The sequence below is a fragment of the Nesoenas mayeri genome, assembly GCF_963082525.1.
Source record: "Nesoenas mayeri genome assembly, chromosome: 1".
Classification (NCBI taxonomy): Eukaryota; Metazoa; Chordata; class Aves; order Columbiformes; family Columbidae; genus Nesoenas; species Nesoenas mayeri.
In genome coordinates this window covers 82,741,019-82,757,987 of record NC_137541.1, presented here as the reverse complement: position 1 = coordinate 82,757,987, position 16,969 = coordinate 82,741,019, and the positions used below count along the sequence as shown (strand labels likewise).

At 44.0% G+C, this 16,969-nt stretch overlaps 1 protein-coding gene across 1 annotated transcript in view; it reads left to right on the top strand.

Moving 5' to 3' along the window:
* Positions 1-3,927: 3,927 nt before the first annotated feature.
* Positions 3,928-16,969, top strand: part of LOC308040812 (alpha-2-macroglobulin-like) — a gene marked incomplete at both ends in the record, with an annotated part of 29,365 nt that continues 16,323 nt past the window's right edge. Inside the window, 14 exons of the mRNA XM_080345160.1 lie at positions 3,928-4,169; positions 5,864-6,047; positions 7,112-7,271; positions 8,134-8,186; positions 8,707-8,727; positions 9,080-9,248; positions 10,461-10,545; positions 10,777-10,900; positions 12,160-12,274; positions 12,505-12,614; positions 13,096-13,254; positions 14,620-14,847; positions 15,181-15,244; positions 15,745-15,887. Of these exons, the coding sequence (XP_080201286.1) occupies positions 3,928-4,169; positions 5,864-6,047; positions 7,112-7,271; positions 8,134-8,186; positions 8,707-8,727; positions 9,080-9,248; positions 10,461-10,545; positions 10,777-10,900; positions 12,160-12,274; positions 12,505-12,614; positions 13,096-13,254; positions 14,620-14,847; positions 15,181-15,244; positions 15,745-15,887 (1,857 nt within the window). The remainder of the gene's footprint in view (positions 4,170-5,863; positions 6,048-7,111; positions 7,272-8,133; positions 8,187-8,706; positions 8,728-9,079; positions 9,249-10,460; positions 10,546-10,776; positions 10,901-12,159; positions 12,275-12,504; positions 12,615-13,095; positions 13,255-14,619; positions 14,848-15,180; positions 15,245-15,744; positions 15,888-16,969) is intronic.

The following is a 16,969-nucleotide window of genomic DNA, read 5'->3' as shown; positions in this document are numbered from 1 at the left end:
ACAACTTCAGTAAATCCAGCAATGAAAACAAACCTCCAATACTGCACTGGATCAAAAGTGTGTACCCATGCCATTACGTCTCTCTGTTGGAAGGAACCAACTGCAGACTGTTGTATAGGCCAGCTTCAAAGCAAGCAGTCAAGAGGCTGGATTTCTGGAGTCAGAGGAATACAGCCAGTTGTGTTGTATTATTGAATCAACCAAGAACATGTTTCCCTCCCCACCTCTGCAGGTTCGTACTGCAGAGAGAGGAAGCAGCAGACAACTCCTTACTGCAAGGAACTTTCAGTTCAAATAGAGCAGTCACAGACTATGAGTGTGAACAGCGTAAAGCCACAGTGAACAATTAAAGTAAGACAGCAGGTTGCATTTCCACACACCTCAAAAACTCTTTTCCACACAGAGGTTTTGTTCCAACATAAGAAGAGAAATTGTATTAATTCCCAATTTATCCTATTTATCCTAATACATTTACATTACATTCCTACTTACTGTTATCTGTTTACCCAGCGAGGGTAGGCCTGCTTTTCAACAACCATGCCTGCAACAGCCAGACCTGGGGAAACTGAGAAAACCACAGTATTTTAAGCAGTGTGCTAGGACCTAAAAACTTCAAGTTTTCATCATTGTCAGGGTTACTTTGTGTGTGTCATTTTGTCTGTGCCAGAGTCCATTCAATGATCAAAAGAAGGTGCTGTCCCTGACTCCCGGAAAGTTGCCAGGCTCTGTGTAATAATGCTGGAGACTTTGCCTGCTCTGTCAAAATTGTGAAAGCATCTACAGAAAGAAACCTAGCAGTTAATTTACCAGAGATCTCAGTGAGAGAACAGTTAATCATGCTATCATGATGCCTGTAAGTGCTGTGAGCATGTCTCAAAGCTTGTGCAGTTTGCCTTGCAAATAGTGCAACAGTTGCTTCCCTTAGGATTTTACAGTGGTAGACTATTTAACTTTTTAGCTCTTCAAACATGACCTCTCAATCCCATACCAAAGTGATGCTCAGGAACTGTAAAATAAATATATACATTAGGTTACCTCAAAAGTTGACCATTGTTTGAACTGTGTATTTTACTTTTAACAATGCACATGACTCTTCTCTGGGTTCAAGTTTTTGCAACAATACTAAAGGGATTTGAAGCAAGTATATTCATTTCCTTGAAAAGCAAATGAATGAAAATCTTTGGCAGAGCTTTTAATCTTCTGTCTAGAGCACGTTGATATAGTTGATTGATATATACTCATTTTCTTGGAGGTAAGTTCTGCTTAGATGAACTCTGTAAGCAGCGATGAATAAATACTGGAAGAACATGGCCAGCAGATTGAGGTAAGTTACAATCCTCATTTTCAATGGCATTTCTGAGGCTGCACTTGGATGGTATCCAGTCTGCTGACTCCCAGTTCAAGAGTGATATGCAGAAACAGGAGAGTGTCTAGTAGAGAACCACCAAACTGGTCAGAGTATGGAGCATATGACACACAGGGAGTGACAGGGGAAGCTGGGCTAGTTTAGTCTGACCAAGTGGAGGTCGAGGTGATTAAATAGGTGCCCACAAATACTTGAAAGGCAGTTGCAAAGATGTTGGGATGTGCCCTTTCTCGGCAGGGGCAGAAGATTTAACATGGAGCAATGGCTGCATCTGCAGCTTAGGAAGTTTCAATTGGAGATGAAGAAAGATGTCTTCATCAGAGATTGGTGCAAAATTGGAACAGGTCACTGAAGAAATGGCAGATTCTCCATCCTTAGAGGTTTTCCAGATTTGACTAGACAAAGTCACAGCTGACCTGACCTAGCATTGGCAGCAGTCCTGCATCAAGTGACAGAGTGGACTTCCAGAGCTCACTTCCAACCAGCACTTCTGTGATGCTATCAATGAATGCAGCAGGATTCTTGGTTCAGATTACAGGACACTTAATGCTCTTTTTGCACTACTGGAGCACCTGTCTCTTTGAGCTATGCCAAGTGACACAACTTCAGACTCACTAAGAAATCCAGGAAAGAGTTCCCTAAAACACACTCTCCTCATGGATAGGCCAACACCATGCAGAAGTTTTCTCAGGAGATTAGAGATAGCCACTCAAAATCCAGTAAAAAAACTCTAGAGAGCCTATTGACCTTTTCAGTTGTACTCACAGCAGATGGAAATGGCAGGAGAGGGAAAATTCATTGCCACTGCCTTGTTTGTACCACTACCTACAAGCTGAATCACATGGGCCGTGCAGAGACTCTTGAAATTAGGTTGTTGGGGCCCAAAGTTGCCACTGGGAATGAAGCGGAGGCCAAGAAGCTTGAGGGCAGATTTCAAGTCAGTTTGGTATCTGTGAATGTTCATTGGTACCTGCTGGGATTCTCAAGCCTTTAAAATCTTGTCCCCCTCAATTGACTGAAGCCTTTCTCTTCAGGTTTTGGCTACAAGGCACATTTTTGTCCAGGGTTCTAATGATCACTAGCTGACTTGTGAGTGTCTGGGCTGTTTGGCTGTTTTCCAGAAGGGCAGCCCTAGCTTCCCTTGCTGTGTGCAGTTCTGCACCTCTTTCCTATAAGGTTTGCCTCAGTCTGGCTCCTGACCTGATCAAACCTATGTAGAGCCATCTTCAAAAAGGCTTTGACCATCCTGTGTACAAATCCTCTCTTCTCTGTTGGTGAGGCAGATCTTCCTTAATTACAATTCTTTTGGGCAGGCAGAGCAACCTTCAGGCATCAGATGGAGAAGGCAGGGCACAAGCCTGGGCTGTTTCTTTTGTGCAGTCCCCAAGGAAATTGGACATGCATGACTATCCTATTTTCTTTCCCATACAGTTCGCTGCAGGGCAGAATGAGGTCTGTAATGAAGGTTTATTATCTCATTGCATTTGGATTTCTTAACTCCAACGTTCCTGAGCTTAACAAACTTCTGATGATGACAGGTGAGGAGAAGGACAGACAGATAATCCTGCACCCTTTTTAATCCTCAGATCAATATTTACATCCTCTAACACAGATCTCCATTCTTTGGAGTCTGGGTTAGGATTAGAAGTAAGACAGATATTCCACTGCTACTTTCAAGGGTAATAATTACCAGAGCTATCGATCCTCCTCCTGCAGACCAAGGTAACTATAGTAAAGATGATGGTAAAAACGAAATTTCTCTGTATGACAAAACATTGCCCATCACAGTGCATTACATGGATTTTCACATCATGAAACCAGGAAGGACTCAATCTAATGGAAATAATTTGATCTAGATGTGCCAATAACTTGACCTGGATAAGCAACAACACAGGCAAAGCAAGACTCAGGCCACATCTGTTCTTCTACGTGACAGCAACTGCTGCTCTGGGGAACTGGTTAATGTGTTACGTGCAGTTAACAGGTTGAACTTTTGGCAGCTTCTCATCATGTCACTGTCCCCATTACCATCAGGGTGAAGGTCAGATTATCTTAGACAACTTGATTGTCCAGACATTCTCTGGCCCCCTTTCCCAGAATTAGCTCTGGTGGGACAAGGAATGGAGAGCGCAAGAGAGCAGGGTGGGTGGCGCGTGAAGGTTTTCAGAGTTTGCATTCTCTGTTTTCAGATCCTGCTCATAAGTGGTGGCTAGGCACACCCACTCTTGTTTCCAAAACCGTACATCAATCTCCCACCCCCAGTTTGCAGGACATCAAACTGCTTCTGCTCTTCCAGAAGCCTCCAAGACCAGCGTTCTGGCCAGCTCCATACAGGGAGCCTTACCAGAAACGGAGACTTCCCCCCTATTCTCTGCTGCTAGCCCTTCTTTTCTTTAGCTACCACCTTTCCTCCTTCATTGCCTACTGCCCTGCCCCAAAAGAGAGACAGCTCCTATCTGCTGGGCAGCCTTCCCTCCCTCTCCTCCCCCAGCTTCTGGCCTTCTGCCCAGATTCAGAGCTGCTTGTTCCAGCTCTTCCTTACCACCTCTTCCCGCTTCCGAATGGGTCCTGGCCCCCTGCCCTTATCTCCTCCAGTCCCTGAGCTGTTTGCAGAGGAGAGTATAAAGCGGTTGATTCGAAGAGCGGAGGGGGAGCACAAACAGCACCAGGACAGACTGGGTGTTCACTTGGCTCACCACGACCTGCTCTGCACCATGGGGAACCACAGGCTGCTCATCAAACCAAACATCTTCCTCCTGCTCCTCTTCTTCCTTCCTGGAGACACCTCTCCCACCACAGAACTGTAAGCTATGCAGGGGGATCTGTGGGCAGGCAGGAGACCTGGGTTGAATTCCTGTGTCTGTTGTTTGTCTCTTCTGCCTACTTTTCTTTATGCAGGAATAAAGACACTTGGGCTGTGTAAAGTGTCTTCTACAAGCAGCAGCTCTAGTGCTTCAGGGAGACCCAAAACAGCCTGTGAAACTGAGATATCAGCAAAGCTTCAGGAAAAAAAAAAAAAAAGAAAAAGAGGGAAAGGTCTATGAGAATATCTTTTGCTGCCTCAGAGAACTGAAAGAATTTTTAAAATTTTGCTGCACAAAATTGCCTCTTTACTTAAAAGGCAGCTTTTTATAACTGTTTACACATTCAGTTTTTCTCAAGAGACAGACTTTTCCAGAAGACAATTAAAGATTTCATTTTGCGTTGACTACCCTACTCCCAGGTTGAAATGCCCAGGAGATGGGGGTGGTTTTTTTGATTGACAATGAGGAAAAAAAAAAAAAAAATATATATATATATATATAAAAGGAACAAATAATGGATCTTGCGTGACCACAAAAGGCTTCATTTATAAATTCATGTTATTTCAGCTCAGCCAATGGAATGAAAATTCCCTTCTCTTGCAGGGTTATGTAGCAGTGTAAGATTGTGTCTGTTAAGGTCTGTGAAGGTATATTCTGCTTCATCCATTCTTCACCTCGTTTTGCCCTGTTTGTATGTGAAGGGAGTGTGTGTTGTGTGCATGTGTGTATGTGTACAGCAGAAGCAGTCTGCAAGGGGTCCTGACATCTCAGAGACTCTTTCCTTTGTCTTGTTGGCAATGTCTTTTCCTCCCCGGCGAAGCAAGGCTGTGCTGCAGCACTTTCATCAAATGTGGCGCAAGCAGACAGCAGGGTTGGGATCTGAGGGACCAAAGCTTTCTCCCTGCAGACCAACAGTTGGACATAAAGGTGTGAGAGCCTCCGCTGCTGCTAAAGGGAATGCCCCGCCTCACTGCTGAGGTGTCGGGGGCTCTTCTCCCAGCTGCTCACTGCTCTGGGGATGCTTGTCAGAGGCCAGTCCTTGCCCACCCAAAAGGGAGCACTGTTGCCACTAGACTGATCAGGTTTGATTCCTGGATGCAGTGTTCAGCAGCAGGACTCTGACACCTTGCTCTGCTGGGAGGGAGGCTGCACAGAGTTGAGCCAGGGACCCCATGCTCGGCCTGAATCAGCAGAGCTTGCTTCCCTGCAAACTAACTGAATTTGCTCTAGTGTTTTTGCTTATGATCTGGCACCACGCTGTGGCAGTTTTCGGTCTCCATGAGGAATGACAGTAGTGTTACCGGCGGTTTGTAGTGTGCAGTCAACAGTGTTTATTCATGAAGTACTGGTACTTGTGTGGCTGCTGAATCCTACTAACAGCATCTGAGAAAGGTGACAATCAACTTTTCCCCACTGCCATTATTTGGGGTCTCAGGAGGAAAAGCTGCTGTTGTGCCAGAACCTGAAAAATATATCCCTTCCAGATGTTTGTGTTGAGGATTTCCTGTGGTATTTTACTTTTGAGGCTGACCTGTCTACAGACATGCTGGAAAACTTGTTACACTCCCAGAAAATGCATCTCTCTCCCTGTACAGTGAAAGCTGGAATCATCAGACTGGTTTATTTGCTCTTCCTGTACAGCTCCTGTTACCTGTTCCTTTTCCTCTGACCTGTGCTTCTCCCCTCTTCCTAGGCAGTATATGGTGCTACTGCCCTCTCTGATACACACAGATTCTTCTGAGAAGGTCTGTGTTCAGCTGACTCACCTGAATGAGTCTGTGACACTGAGTGCCACACTCGAGTATCAAGGGGAAAACAGGAGCTTGATTGATGATGTGGTGTCAGAGAAGGACGTGTTCACCTGCATCCCTTTCTCTGTGAGTATCTCACCCTTGTGGGATGATCCCTTGTGCTAGGGATAAACTATAAGGACACTGAGTACTAATGAACAGAGTAACACTGTGTAGTTTCACTTCCCTCTTAGTTAAAGGTATGTTCATGTTCATCCTCAACACCATCTCACTGCTGAGATCTCCTTAGCATGCTACTGAATGTTGAATCCTGGAAAGCAAGCACATCTAGGACAGGAGGAGGAGAGGCCAGGAGAAATGAGTAGTTTTAGTATTGACATTCCTGATGACGGCTGTTTGGTGAACAGCTTCTTCAAATGGCTCTTCACATTATCCTTCAACAGCCACAGATTGTCACTTGAGTGTCTTCAAATTAGAGTAGAGCTTTTGGACCTCAGATACTTTTTGCCTTGTGGATATAGTACACTGAATTAAAGTGAGAACATCATAGAGTTGTGATTGTCTGTGTCTGAAAAAGAGAGTGAAGCAGGAAATTAATAGTTTAGTGTAATTGATAGCCCCAGGGACTATAACAAGTCATGGGCAGCCAGAAAAATTGGCCATCTAGCTCAGAGCATAGATTATGTTTTTGTCCTGAAGTATTGTCTTTCAGGACACTGAAGAGCTTGGCATTCATGTCTGGGTTTATCAGATATAGGCTGAAGACTGAATTTTGTCACTTGGAGAGAGATGTATAGAATTCTAGCATGTCTGGTTTGGAAAAGGAGATGTTCTGCAAGGACTGGGGACATTATCTGAAAGAGAAAGGGAATTATTCCATTGCCCCAGTGAATGTCAAAGGAAACGGACAGAAAGGTTTCGGTCAGGGCAGTAAGAATTTTTTTAAATCATCAAGTGGCAGAGGGGGCAGTTATTTTGCTGCACAATACCTGCACAATCACTGCACAGCAGTAGGGACGAGTAGGAATGTGGGACAAACAAAGATCAGTCTTTTGTTCCTGATTATAGTTCTCCTCAACTCTGTGTTGGGTCCTTCAGGTTTATATTAGATATCATATTTCATGAAGGCCAGTTCAGTTCAGGAAGCCTTTAAAGGTAGCCTATAACATAGTTGGCTTCTTACTCTCCAGCTTCCAAAATCAAATAGCCAGTCACCAGTCACATTTGTCACTGTGATGGTGAAGGGGGCGACACTGCAGTTCACGAGCCGCAAGTCGGTGCTGGTCCAGAATTCTGAGAGCCTGGTCTTCGTCCAGACAGACAAACCCATCTACAAGCCTGGACAGACAGGTACCGGGGAAAGGGTGAAGATTTGTGTTTGAAGCAAAAATTAGTACTAAACCTCTTGGACTATGCTGGCTGGATGTCATCAGCTTTCACTGGGGGCCAGAACTGCAACCTTATGGTGGAGGCTTAGGTTTTAAATGCTCCATGTGGGAACAATTTGGGGAACCTTAAGATACATGCATGTATCTTAAGGCACCTGCGCACACACCCTCTGTCACTGGGGACCATGCAGTTAGGGTCAGTATTAAAATCAGAGAAAGACTGGATATTTGTCCTACAAAGAACAGGGCCAAAATTCAAACTAAGCCATGAAATAGCTTTCAAAGAGGCAGATTTTGCTCAATTAAGACAGAGAGAACTATATAAGCCATTTATTTCTTCTAGGCCATTGATGTCCTAAATTTGGTCTGGACAGAAACAAAGGTCCTAACAGAGGCACTGAATTCTCTGTCTATCCAGAGCCAACACAAACTCGCATCTAAGAGCTGAAATAATTTGCTTGCATTCATCCTTTCTAAGAAGTCAGTCTAGTTATAGCAAAATTAGAAGACCAATGTGAATTCCAGTGTGAAAATTTATCCTTACAAAGTAGGCAAAGGCAATTTAAATTTAACTTTGGTCCTAATTAATGAGATTATCTTGTCTGTGATCAGTAAGACATTCACACTGCCATGGATTTGCTCTTAACATCCTCTTACTCATGTAATTTCTTCCATGGGTAGCCTTCTAGTGTGACTTCGCTTTCTAGTGAATGGAATTTCTTTAGAAGATAACAGCTCTGTTCTCTGTTATACCATTTTTGTAACTAATGTATTCTGGTTGGTGAGTATACCGTGGAACCTCACTGTCTGCCTTTCTCCATCAGTCCTGTTCAGAATTGTTTCTCTGGATAAAGACTTTCGTCCCTTGAATGAGGTGGTAAGTACGATCCTTCATTTTGACTAGTTGTTTGGCCTTAAGTCATCTATGTGGTGAAAGGAAGGAAAGGAGTGTCTTTTGGGGAGAGCTCTCAGTACACTGGGATAGTTGTGCAGTTCCTGGGCTTGCTCAGATCTTGTTAACAGGACCTGTTCTTCAAATTTCTGTGTAAGGCTGCCTTCTGCATTTTTGGAAAGGTTTGACAAACTACAAATAAACAGTGCTGGTGTGAACACCTCAGCAGTGAGCAGGCCACAGTGTACACATGCTCTTAGTATTGCAGATTACCCTGAGCTAGTAATTTCAGCTGACTTTTCTGCCTGAGGCAAAGGACTGCCCTCCCTACCAGCTGTACCTCAAAATCCTCTGTTGCTCCATACTAGGAAGTTTTTTGCTTATCCCATTGGATGACCAGCTTGTTCCCTGAAACATGGTCATATCCCTGGTCATTCGACTGGGTTGCTTGCATTCTGTCTAAATGTGCATTCTAAGTATTCTGTTTTCTTTCTTCTTTTTCTAGTTTCCACTGGTATATGTCCAGGTATGTACAAACATTAAATTCATATGCACATCTATTGCACCTCAACCCAGGAAGAATAACTAACTCAAGATGATTCTTGTCTATTTTCTCTATTAAGCAGGCCCATTACATTAATTCAAATACACAGAGCTTTAACTCATATGACGGCAATAGTACTCTGTGCCCAGGTTACAGGTCCTTCTATTGCCCAGGCTGGGCTCCCCACACAATTCTGCACTGACCCCCATTCCTGCCCTGCAGTCTCCTGAAACACTGGGGCTCAGCCTACTCTCACACTTTTGGTAGCGCTTTTTAGTTCTTGTTGCAGACTCCTACTCTTCTCACAATCTCCTTGTGTTCTCATTACCTGTAGGACCCAAAGAACAACCGTCTGTACCAGTGGGCAAATGCAGAGTTAAAGGCAGGGTTAATACAGCTGTTCTTCAACCTCACCTCTGAACCTATGCAAGGGACCTACACAGTGGTGGCACAGAAGGCCTCCGGGAGGACAATTCGGCATCCTTTCTCTGTGGAGGAGTATGGTAACTATTGCTGCACTTTCAAGCTCCTAACAGTTCCATGGGTCCTGAAAGCCTCATTGAACAGGGTAGTAGATCTGGCCAGAATGTCCAGTATGGCTGGAAAAATGTCTCTTTGTCCACTCCCTCCCAAACATCATCCCTTTCTGAAGAGGGAAGACTGAAGGACTTGAGTGACACTTGAGTGACTCCTTCCTAAGCCCCAAGCCATGCAGTGTGGCTCTTCTGACTGCCCACCTCACCAAGGGTCCCATCAGGAGGAGCAATGTGCTTGGATCAGTCTGTGCTGGTAACCACAAGCCTCACCCCCTTTCAGAGGCCACAGACTCATCTCCAGTTGGGTACACACCTGTCAAGCGTCATGCTATCAGTCTGGGTCTCCCCTGCCTAAGGCCCAAAGTTCTGACCTTTTGGTGTAGGTTGGGGCTCTCTGTGAATTCAGGTCTTATCTTTCCTCCTCCACAAGCTAAGTCCATAGCTTGCATGAAGCTTTAGTGCCTTAACCTCTCTTTGTTACTCTCACCCCTATGCGAGTTCCATCTGCCTGGCTAGAAAGTGGTATCCAAACATACACCTGTACATGGTCGCAACCAACATATCTTCCCACTCCACTGAGCCAGCTGCAGCCCTGGTTACATGGCCTGACATGATCTGGCTTGTGGTTGAAAGTCCTTTGACCTCTTTCAATTGCAAGATTGTCCCTGTGCCCTGCGTCCCTCCTAGTTCTCCCAAGACAGTCACCATCCACTTCCCTTCCCATAGCTGGGTTTTGATGTAATGCCACCCTGTGCTAATTTAGTGAGGAAGCTATGGGGTCTTCCTATTTTGCAAATTGTTAAGACACACATGCTTTGGAAATGCAGAGACCAGGCTGCAGTCCCAGCTCCATATGTTTGTGGGAGACCTTTATTGACTTAACTTTATATTTTACTGTATCCTACTGCTGTGGGACTGATAACCCAGGTGTTATGTAAGAAGCTGCTGTACTTTATTAGCTGGTGTAAAAATCCTGTCTTCTTACCTGGCATAGTGGTTGGCTGAGTGCCTGTGATTTTCACTGACTTGGGATGTGCAAGTGACAGAAGCCTCTAAAATCAGACCATTGAGAGGCAAAAGTGTTTCAGGTCATTTGTAAGAAGAGCCTTTGAACAGCCTTCATGTCTCATTTTTATGTTATCCCACCCCCATAGACTGTGTTCCTTTTTTTTTCTGCAGTGCTTCCAAAATTTGAAGTAACAGTGAAAATGCCCAAGGTGATCACCATTCTTGATGAGAAGCTGAAAGTGACAGTTTGTGGTCTGTGAGTATCATAGTCAGGACTATAAGATTCAGTGCTCCTGCCTCTGTTGCCACGCCTGATCCTAAAATGCAAATTTCTTTCTACTTTTTATTGCCTGTGATGACCCTGCTGTATCCTGGAGACATCTCTAGGGCAGAGTCCTGACTCCACTGGGGGTCAGCTAGTTATTTTTTTCCATCCCTTTCACTTTCCCATTGGCTCTGTTTTTCTTTCAATCCTCCCTGCTGGTAGATACACATTTGGGAAGCCTGTTCCTGGCCTCGTGAGCTTCCGTGTCTGCCGGAAATTTGAACAGGCAGCCACCACCTGCTATGGTGAAGAGGCTAAGGCAGTGTGTGATGAGTTCTCTGGACAGGTGAGTCATGGTTACTCTTGTGGGTAGAGTGATAGGAGAAAGTGTAGTTTATTGAGCTTGCCTTGTAGGAACAAGCTTGCAGATGTATAAGCGTGAATGCAAAGACAGGACAGATTAAATCCTTTTTTAAGGAAGCCTGAAGAAGGAGAGAAGATTGGGTGCAAGACAAAATGTGAAAGGTAAAAAACAGAGGCAAGGTATGTGCAGTAAAAAAGGTGTGTAAAGGAAAGAAGCTGATGGAGGAGAAAGAGATGAAAGAAACAAAAAAAAAAAAGGTCAGATTGAGTGTAGAAAGTAAAAAGAGAACTAAGATAGAAAAGGTATGAGCAATGAGAGCAGAGGTGGAGTTGGCTTACACTAGAGATGGTGTGTGGGCTCAGAAGTTGGTGATAGAAACAGGAAAGGAGCAGAAACCAGGGGAAAGGTGATGTGGTTTGAGCAAGAAGGAAAGGAATACAGATTTTAGCATCAGTGATTATGACAGACAGGAAAAAAAATATCATTTTTTTCACTCTTCAGACTGGCAAGTCTACAAGGGCAGAACTGAATGGTGTTTGGAGCATGGACAGGTGTAACAGTGCTAGCTTAACTGACAGAAGCTGAAGTAATGGCAATTTTGTCCCAGGACAAAAAAAGCAAGCAGAAGATATCCTTGAGGTCTGCTACAGTATGATCCCCACAATTGCCTCTGCCACTGCTGTTGTTACCCGTGCTAGGAGAAAATACAAACATCGTGGTGCTAAACCTCTGTTCCAGGCATCTTTTCCCTTTTATTTGGAGACCCACCTTCCACATGAGGATGCTGAAAAGAGGTGGCAAGCTTTGGAAATACTTTTTCAGCTGTCATCTTTCTATGCATACACAGGCTTTGGTTTATGTATCACTCATACAGCTTGTGCATTTTAAGGCAGCAGCTATATTCTACGTGCCTGATGCCCGGTAAACAATTCCTGTGTGGCATACATTTGAATAATTCCCTGTGCTTCTGTACCAAGTGTTTGGAATTCTAAACTTCACATACACAAAAATCTTCTAGGTTGCAAACTCTTTGCTCTGATGTTGCTGCAATTAATTCAAAATTGTGTCTTGCCAAGTTATTTGTATGCTTTTCCAGTTTTGATAAAAACAACAGAGGGAATAATCTGTGAGGTTATGGGCTTCTCTTCCAGTTCAGAGCAACAAATTGCAATGGATTCAGTGAATTGGATAAACATTATATACATGAGACTACAATGGTCTTCTTTGTTTTCTTCCAACAGACAGACAACTATGGCTGCATTTCTGAAATGGTAAAGACCAAGTTATTCCAGCTCAAGAGGAGTGGATATGAGAATAAGCTCCGTGTAGAGGCTAAAATTAAAGAGGAGGAGACAGGTATGAATCATCTGGATTGAAGACCCATGTAATAAGCCCAAGGGAGACCAGCCTGCCAAGTAGGAATGAGGGAGAAAACCAGACCTTTGCTTTTCTGGAATCCTAAAGCTTTCCTACCTGGAGGACAGAAGCATCAACAAATTGCTTGCCCAACAAAGGAGGGTGGGTATGGAGTAAAAGTAATGCTGGTCAGGCAGAGAAAAATTAAGTCTTCATGCTTTTTCCTGCAGGAGTGGAGTTGACTGGAACAAGCTTCTCTGAGATCACGACGACCATTAGCAAAATCACCTTTGAGCATTCAGACTCCTACTACAAACCTGGAATCCCCTTCTTTGGACAGGTAGGGAAGCCATGAGAATGGAACGCCATGAGGACCAAAAGATCATGCTACTGAACCTCCTGGACCAGCCATGCATATCCTACTCTGCAAAGATGCTGGACCTCAGAGCTGCTAATCCCTGTGGGCCTCCTCTCCCCTGCAGGCTCTCAAACTAGGGAAGACCAGCTGAGAGCACAGCCCCCATTCTGCTTACCTCTCTGTCCTTGCACTTCTGTTTCTTCAGTCAAGTCAAATTCTGTTTTTCCTGTTTTCTGTTTAATAGAAGGCCTAAGGGGTGTGAGTGTATATCAGTCTCCACATTTACTCCTCTGACCCAGAGACAGAGATTAGAAAGGGCCAAAGAAATAATATCTCTCTCTGAAAGAGATAGATGATGCATGTTTAAAGTGCAGTGGAGGCTTCCTTGTCTGACATGAGCCCAACATCCTTAGGTTGGTGGTCTATCAGTCTGTTCAGGTGACAGGCATTCCTCTCCTTCCAGGTGAAACTAGTGGATGGGTCTGGTGCTCCAATTGCCAATGAAATCGTGAGGATTTCTTTCCAAGGAGGCGAGCAAAACAACTACACAACAAATGAAGAGGGCAGGGCACGGTTTGCCTTGAACACTTCTATGTTGTTCTTCGATTCTGTTGGAATTCAGGTGAGTCCTGTGGGCAGAGGAGGTGATGAAGTGACCCACAGGGCCAGAAGGGGAACACCTCTGAAGTTTCTATGATATATGCAAAAGCACTTAGCTTCTTGTTTCTGGTTGTTTGTGCTGACCTTGACATCAGTGTGGTGCAAATAGCCATACAACAAACTAGGTTGCCATGTCACAATTGCACTTAGCTTGCAAATATTTGATTTATGCTTGGCCATAGCAATACAGGGTTAGAAGGAATGTCAAGAGGTCATAGTAGTCCATTCTGCTGCAAGGGATCACCAGCCTTACCTAGAGAAATCTGTTTCAAGGGTGGGTCTGACTCCCATGGTGGAGTAATGCTAGTGCTTTGCTGTCTTTTCAATTAGATGATTGCCCAAGTGTCTCATCTAAATATCCTTTGTGGTCAGTTAAAGCAATCTGCAGCTCTCAGAGTTTAATTTAGCATTCTGAATTTCTAAGTTGTCCTCCTCCTTTTTTTTTTTTTTTTGTCATAAAGAATATGAAACATTCACAGAAATTCTCTCCCTGGTGTGGAATTTGTTTATCTGGGAAAATAAGTGCTGCTGAGCATCTTTTTTTTTTAGTGGAAAATGCAATATGTGTGTAGCATGCACATTTCATAATATCTCACCCTGGAATAGGGTAGATTGCCTAGAATTATACTTGCTCTTCTCCCTACAATTCTCTTATCACAGATTAAAACAATTAAAAACTATGCAGAAGCTACCACTAGGTGCTTGAAGTTTTCAGAATTTTGCAGGGTAAAGGCAAGAATTCCCAAGTATAGTGAGAAAGATAAGGAAACATGGGCATGTCAGGCACATAAAATTATGAGCATCCTTCTAAATGTGAAATATATTCCCCTTGCTCTCATTTTTGAGGAGACCTGGACTCTTGCAGCTCCTAAACTTCTACTCAATTTAGGGTTTGAATTCTTAGGTGGAGACTTTTCTTCCTTTTCCATAGCATCCTTAGCTTGATTGTGATTCTAGTAATCTCTGAACAGTACTATCGCTTCTCCAGCACCAATAATGAGAAGAAATATGAAAATCAGGTTCTCTTCTTTTTCAACTAACAGGGTATTAGAAAGGGCAAGGTGTTAGCCCTTGAGGTGAAACTGAAGTAAACAAACAATTGATATGATTCAGCTTGTTTGAGACAAACTCCAGCTTCTCTGGGAGTGAGATAATTCCCAGTGATTTGCTAATGATACAACCACACTGTCATGCATCTTTTCTTGTAGACTACCTTGTTGTTTAAATACAAAAAATACCAAAATTTTAAGGCTAGGCCATGAATTTTGGCTACAGTTCAGCCACCTGTGTTTAAGGATCTATGTGTGTTTTTTTTCTCATTTTCCAGGCAACTCACAAAGCACGTCGCTACTGCTATGACCGTAACTGGGTTGTTCCACGCCATGAAGAAGGCTATCTCCAACTAAAGCGCTTTTACTCTCCTAGTAACAGCTTCCTCAAAATTGAGCCCAAGCCTGAGACACTCAGCTGTGGCTTCTCCACAGAGGTCCGGGTGCACTATATCCTTACTCCAGAGGCCACAGAAGAGAAGAAGAAAATTGTCTTTTATTACCTGGTAAGCTTGCACCTCCCATACAGTGAGGTTGTCACTGATAATTGTGGTGAGGCTGGAGATGGAAATTGTGTCTTTGTGGCAGGAGGCTTTAAACACTTTCCCATCATCCTTCATATGTTCTTCTCCCACAAAAAGGAGGGACTGGCTTAGGAGCAGAAGGGTCCCAGTACCCCCTGGGTGAGCACTGGAATTCTGCTACAAGAAGGCATAGAGCATCTGAGCAGGGTGTGAGCAGCAGGCATACAGCTAGGTTGCTCTCCTCTCAGGTTCCCTCTCCTTCAGGTTTGGATCATGCATAACCTCAATCACAGCAGAGTTTCTCTTTCCATTCAGGTGATGGCCAAGGGCATCATTAAGCGAGCAGGCACCCACATTCTGGATTTAGACCAGGAAAGTGGTGAGTTCCTCTCTCCTGCCAAATCGTCGCTGTCCTGGGAGGCTAGGCAACTGTGGCAGATATAGAGGCTGCTTCCATATAAAAGCAGGGATCCTCATCTCTATGTCCTCTAAGATACAGGAAGAGTTTGAGACTTCTTTTCTCTGCCTTTATTTAGGTTTTGCACGGATTTGCTCAAATCCCCTGTGCTAGCTGTCTTTCTTCTGACAGTGTATTTTTGGGGCTCCAGTGCTCCTAGGAGACACAGACTGATGGTCTCTTTTTAGAAGCTGAACAGAAGTTCAGCATGCTCATGCACTGGAAAACAAGACTTGAAACAGGACTGTTCAGCTAGACAGTGAGACTTACACATCTCTGTGAGCACCAGTTCATCCCACTTGGAGGTCCAGAGTTTCATCATTGCCAGGATGAAGTTCAGCATGAAGTCAAACCTAGCATTTTGGCTGCTCCAAGAACAGGTTTCCTGTACTGTAACGTTTTGCTCTTGTTTTGTTTGCTAGCCAATGGGGTCTTCTTGCTACAACTGCCTGTACAAGCTGATATTGCTCCAGTGGCTGAAATGCTTGTCTACACCACTGCCCCCAGCAGACAGGTGATCGCTGATTCAACCAAGTTCAATGTAGAAAAGTGTTTCAGCAATAAGGTACGTGTCCAATCCTTATGGGAGCAGCTGTCAGACTGCAGCATAGTCAAGCTCATTTATTTAGATTTAGCCTGGCTAAGCTCATTGATTAAGATTTACTAACACTGGACATGCCACCTATCAATTGTTGTAGGTAGCTTCACTGCTTACTGATTTGTACTAGCTTGGAAGAGATCAACTATTAGAAGAAAGGTGCTAGCAGGGACTACACTGATAAAACTCCTCTTAGCAACTAGATACAACCACTGATCTCAGAGATGGTCCTGGGTAAAGAAAATGGAGGACACGTGTCTTATGTCATTCTGCAACCCATGTATTTCACTTTATTTCCCACAAGCTCATTCCAGCAATGAGGTGGCTGCTTATGTGGTTACAGAGCAAAAATAGAACACACACAGCTCCAGTCCAGTGGCTGAAGCTCATACTTTTCAGATGTTTCAGCTCCTGTACATCTTACCCTGTCATTTTAACTTCTGTTGTATGTAAATGGAGATAAACCTTGCCTGAACCTGCTGAGCAACGCACAGTGGTGCTTCAATAGCAATGGCGAGACTGAAAGAGTGCGGAAGAATAAAGCCTTTCTGCGAGTATGTAGACATTTGTTGTCTTATAGCCGCACATATTCCTTATGAGAAGATCAGACTGATGTATGAGCAGCCCTAAGAAAAGAATAACCTCAAAAACTCCTGTCAGAACTTCAGAATAGTAGTCAGGACACTGCTAAAAGCAGTCCCTTGTCCTGCTACAGTCCAAGCTAAATGAGTTCTTGAGACCAGTGTTATTGTTGGAGCTTGGTCACCTGCATTTTGTTCATATATTAAAGGTCATACTATGCACTGCGTTAAGGTCTAGGTGCCAGCCAAGTGATTTACACACTTAGATGCTGCTTTCCTCTCTGAAAGTATCCTGTATTCAAAGCTGTTGTCAGACTGGATAAGACAGACTTTGAGCTATCTCTATGCTACACAGTTTTTCTAGCAGCAATCTTGCTACAAGCCCTTGTTCTGCCATTTCCTGAAGAATATTGTTATTGCAGTCTCAAGATTATGAGTCCAGCCTGGAGAGGTGGGAGGTGTCAGCAG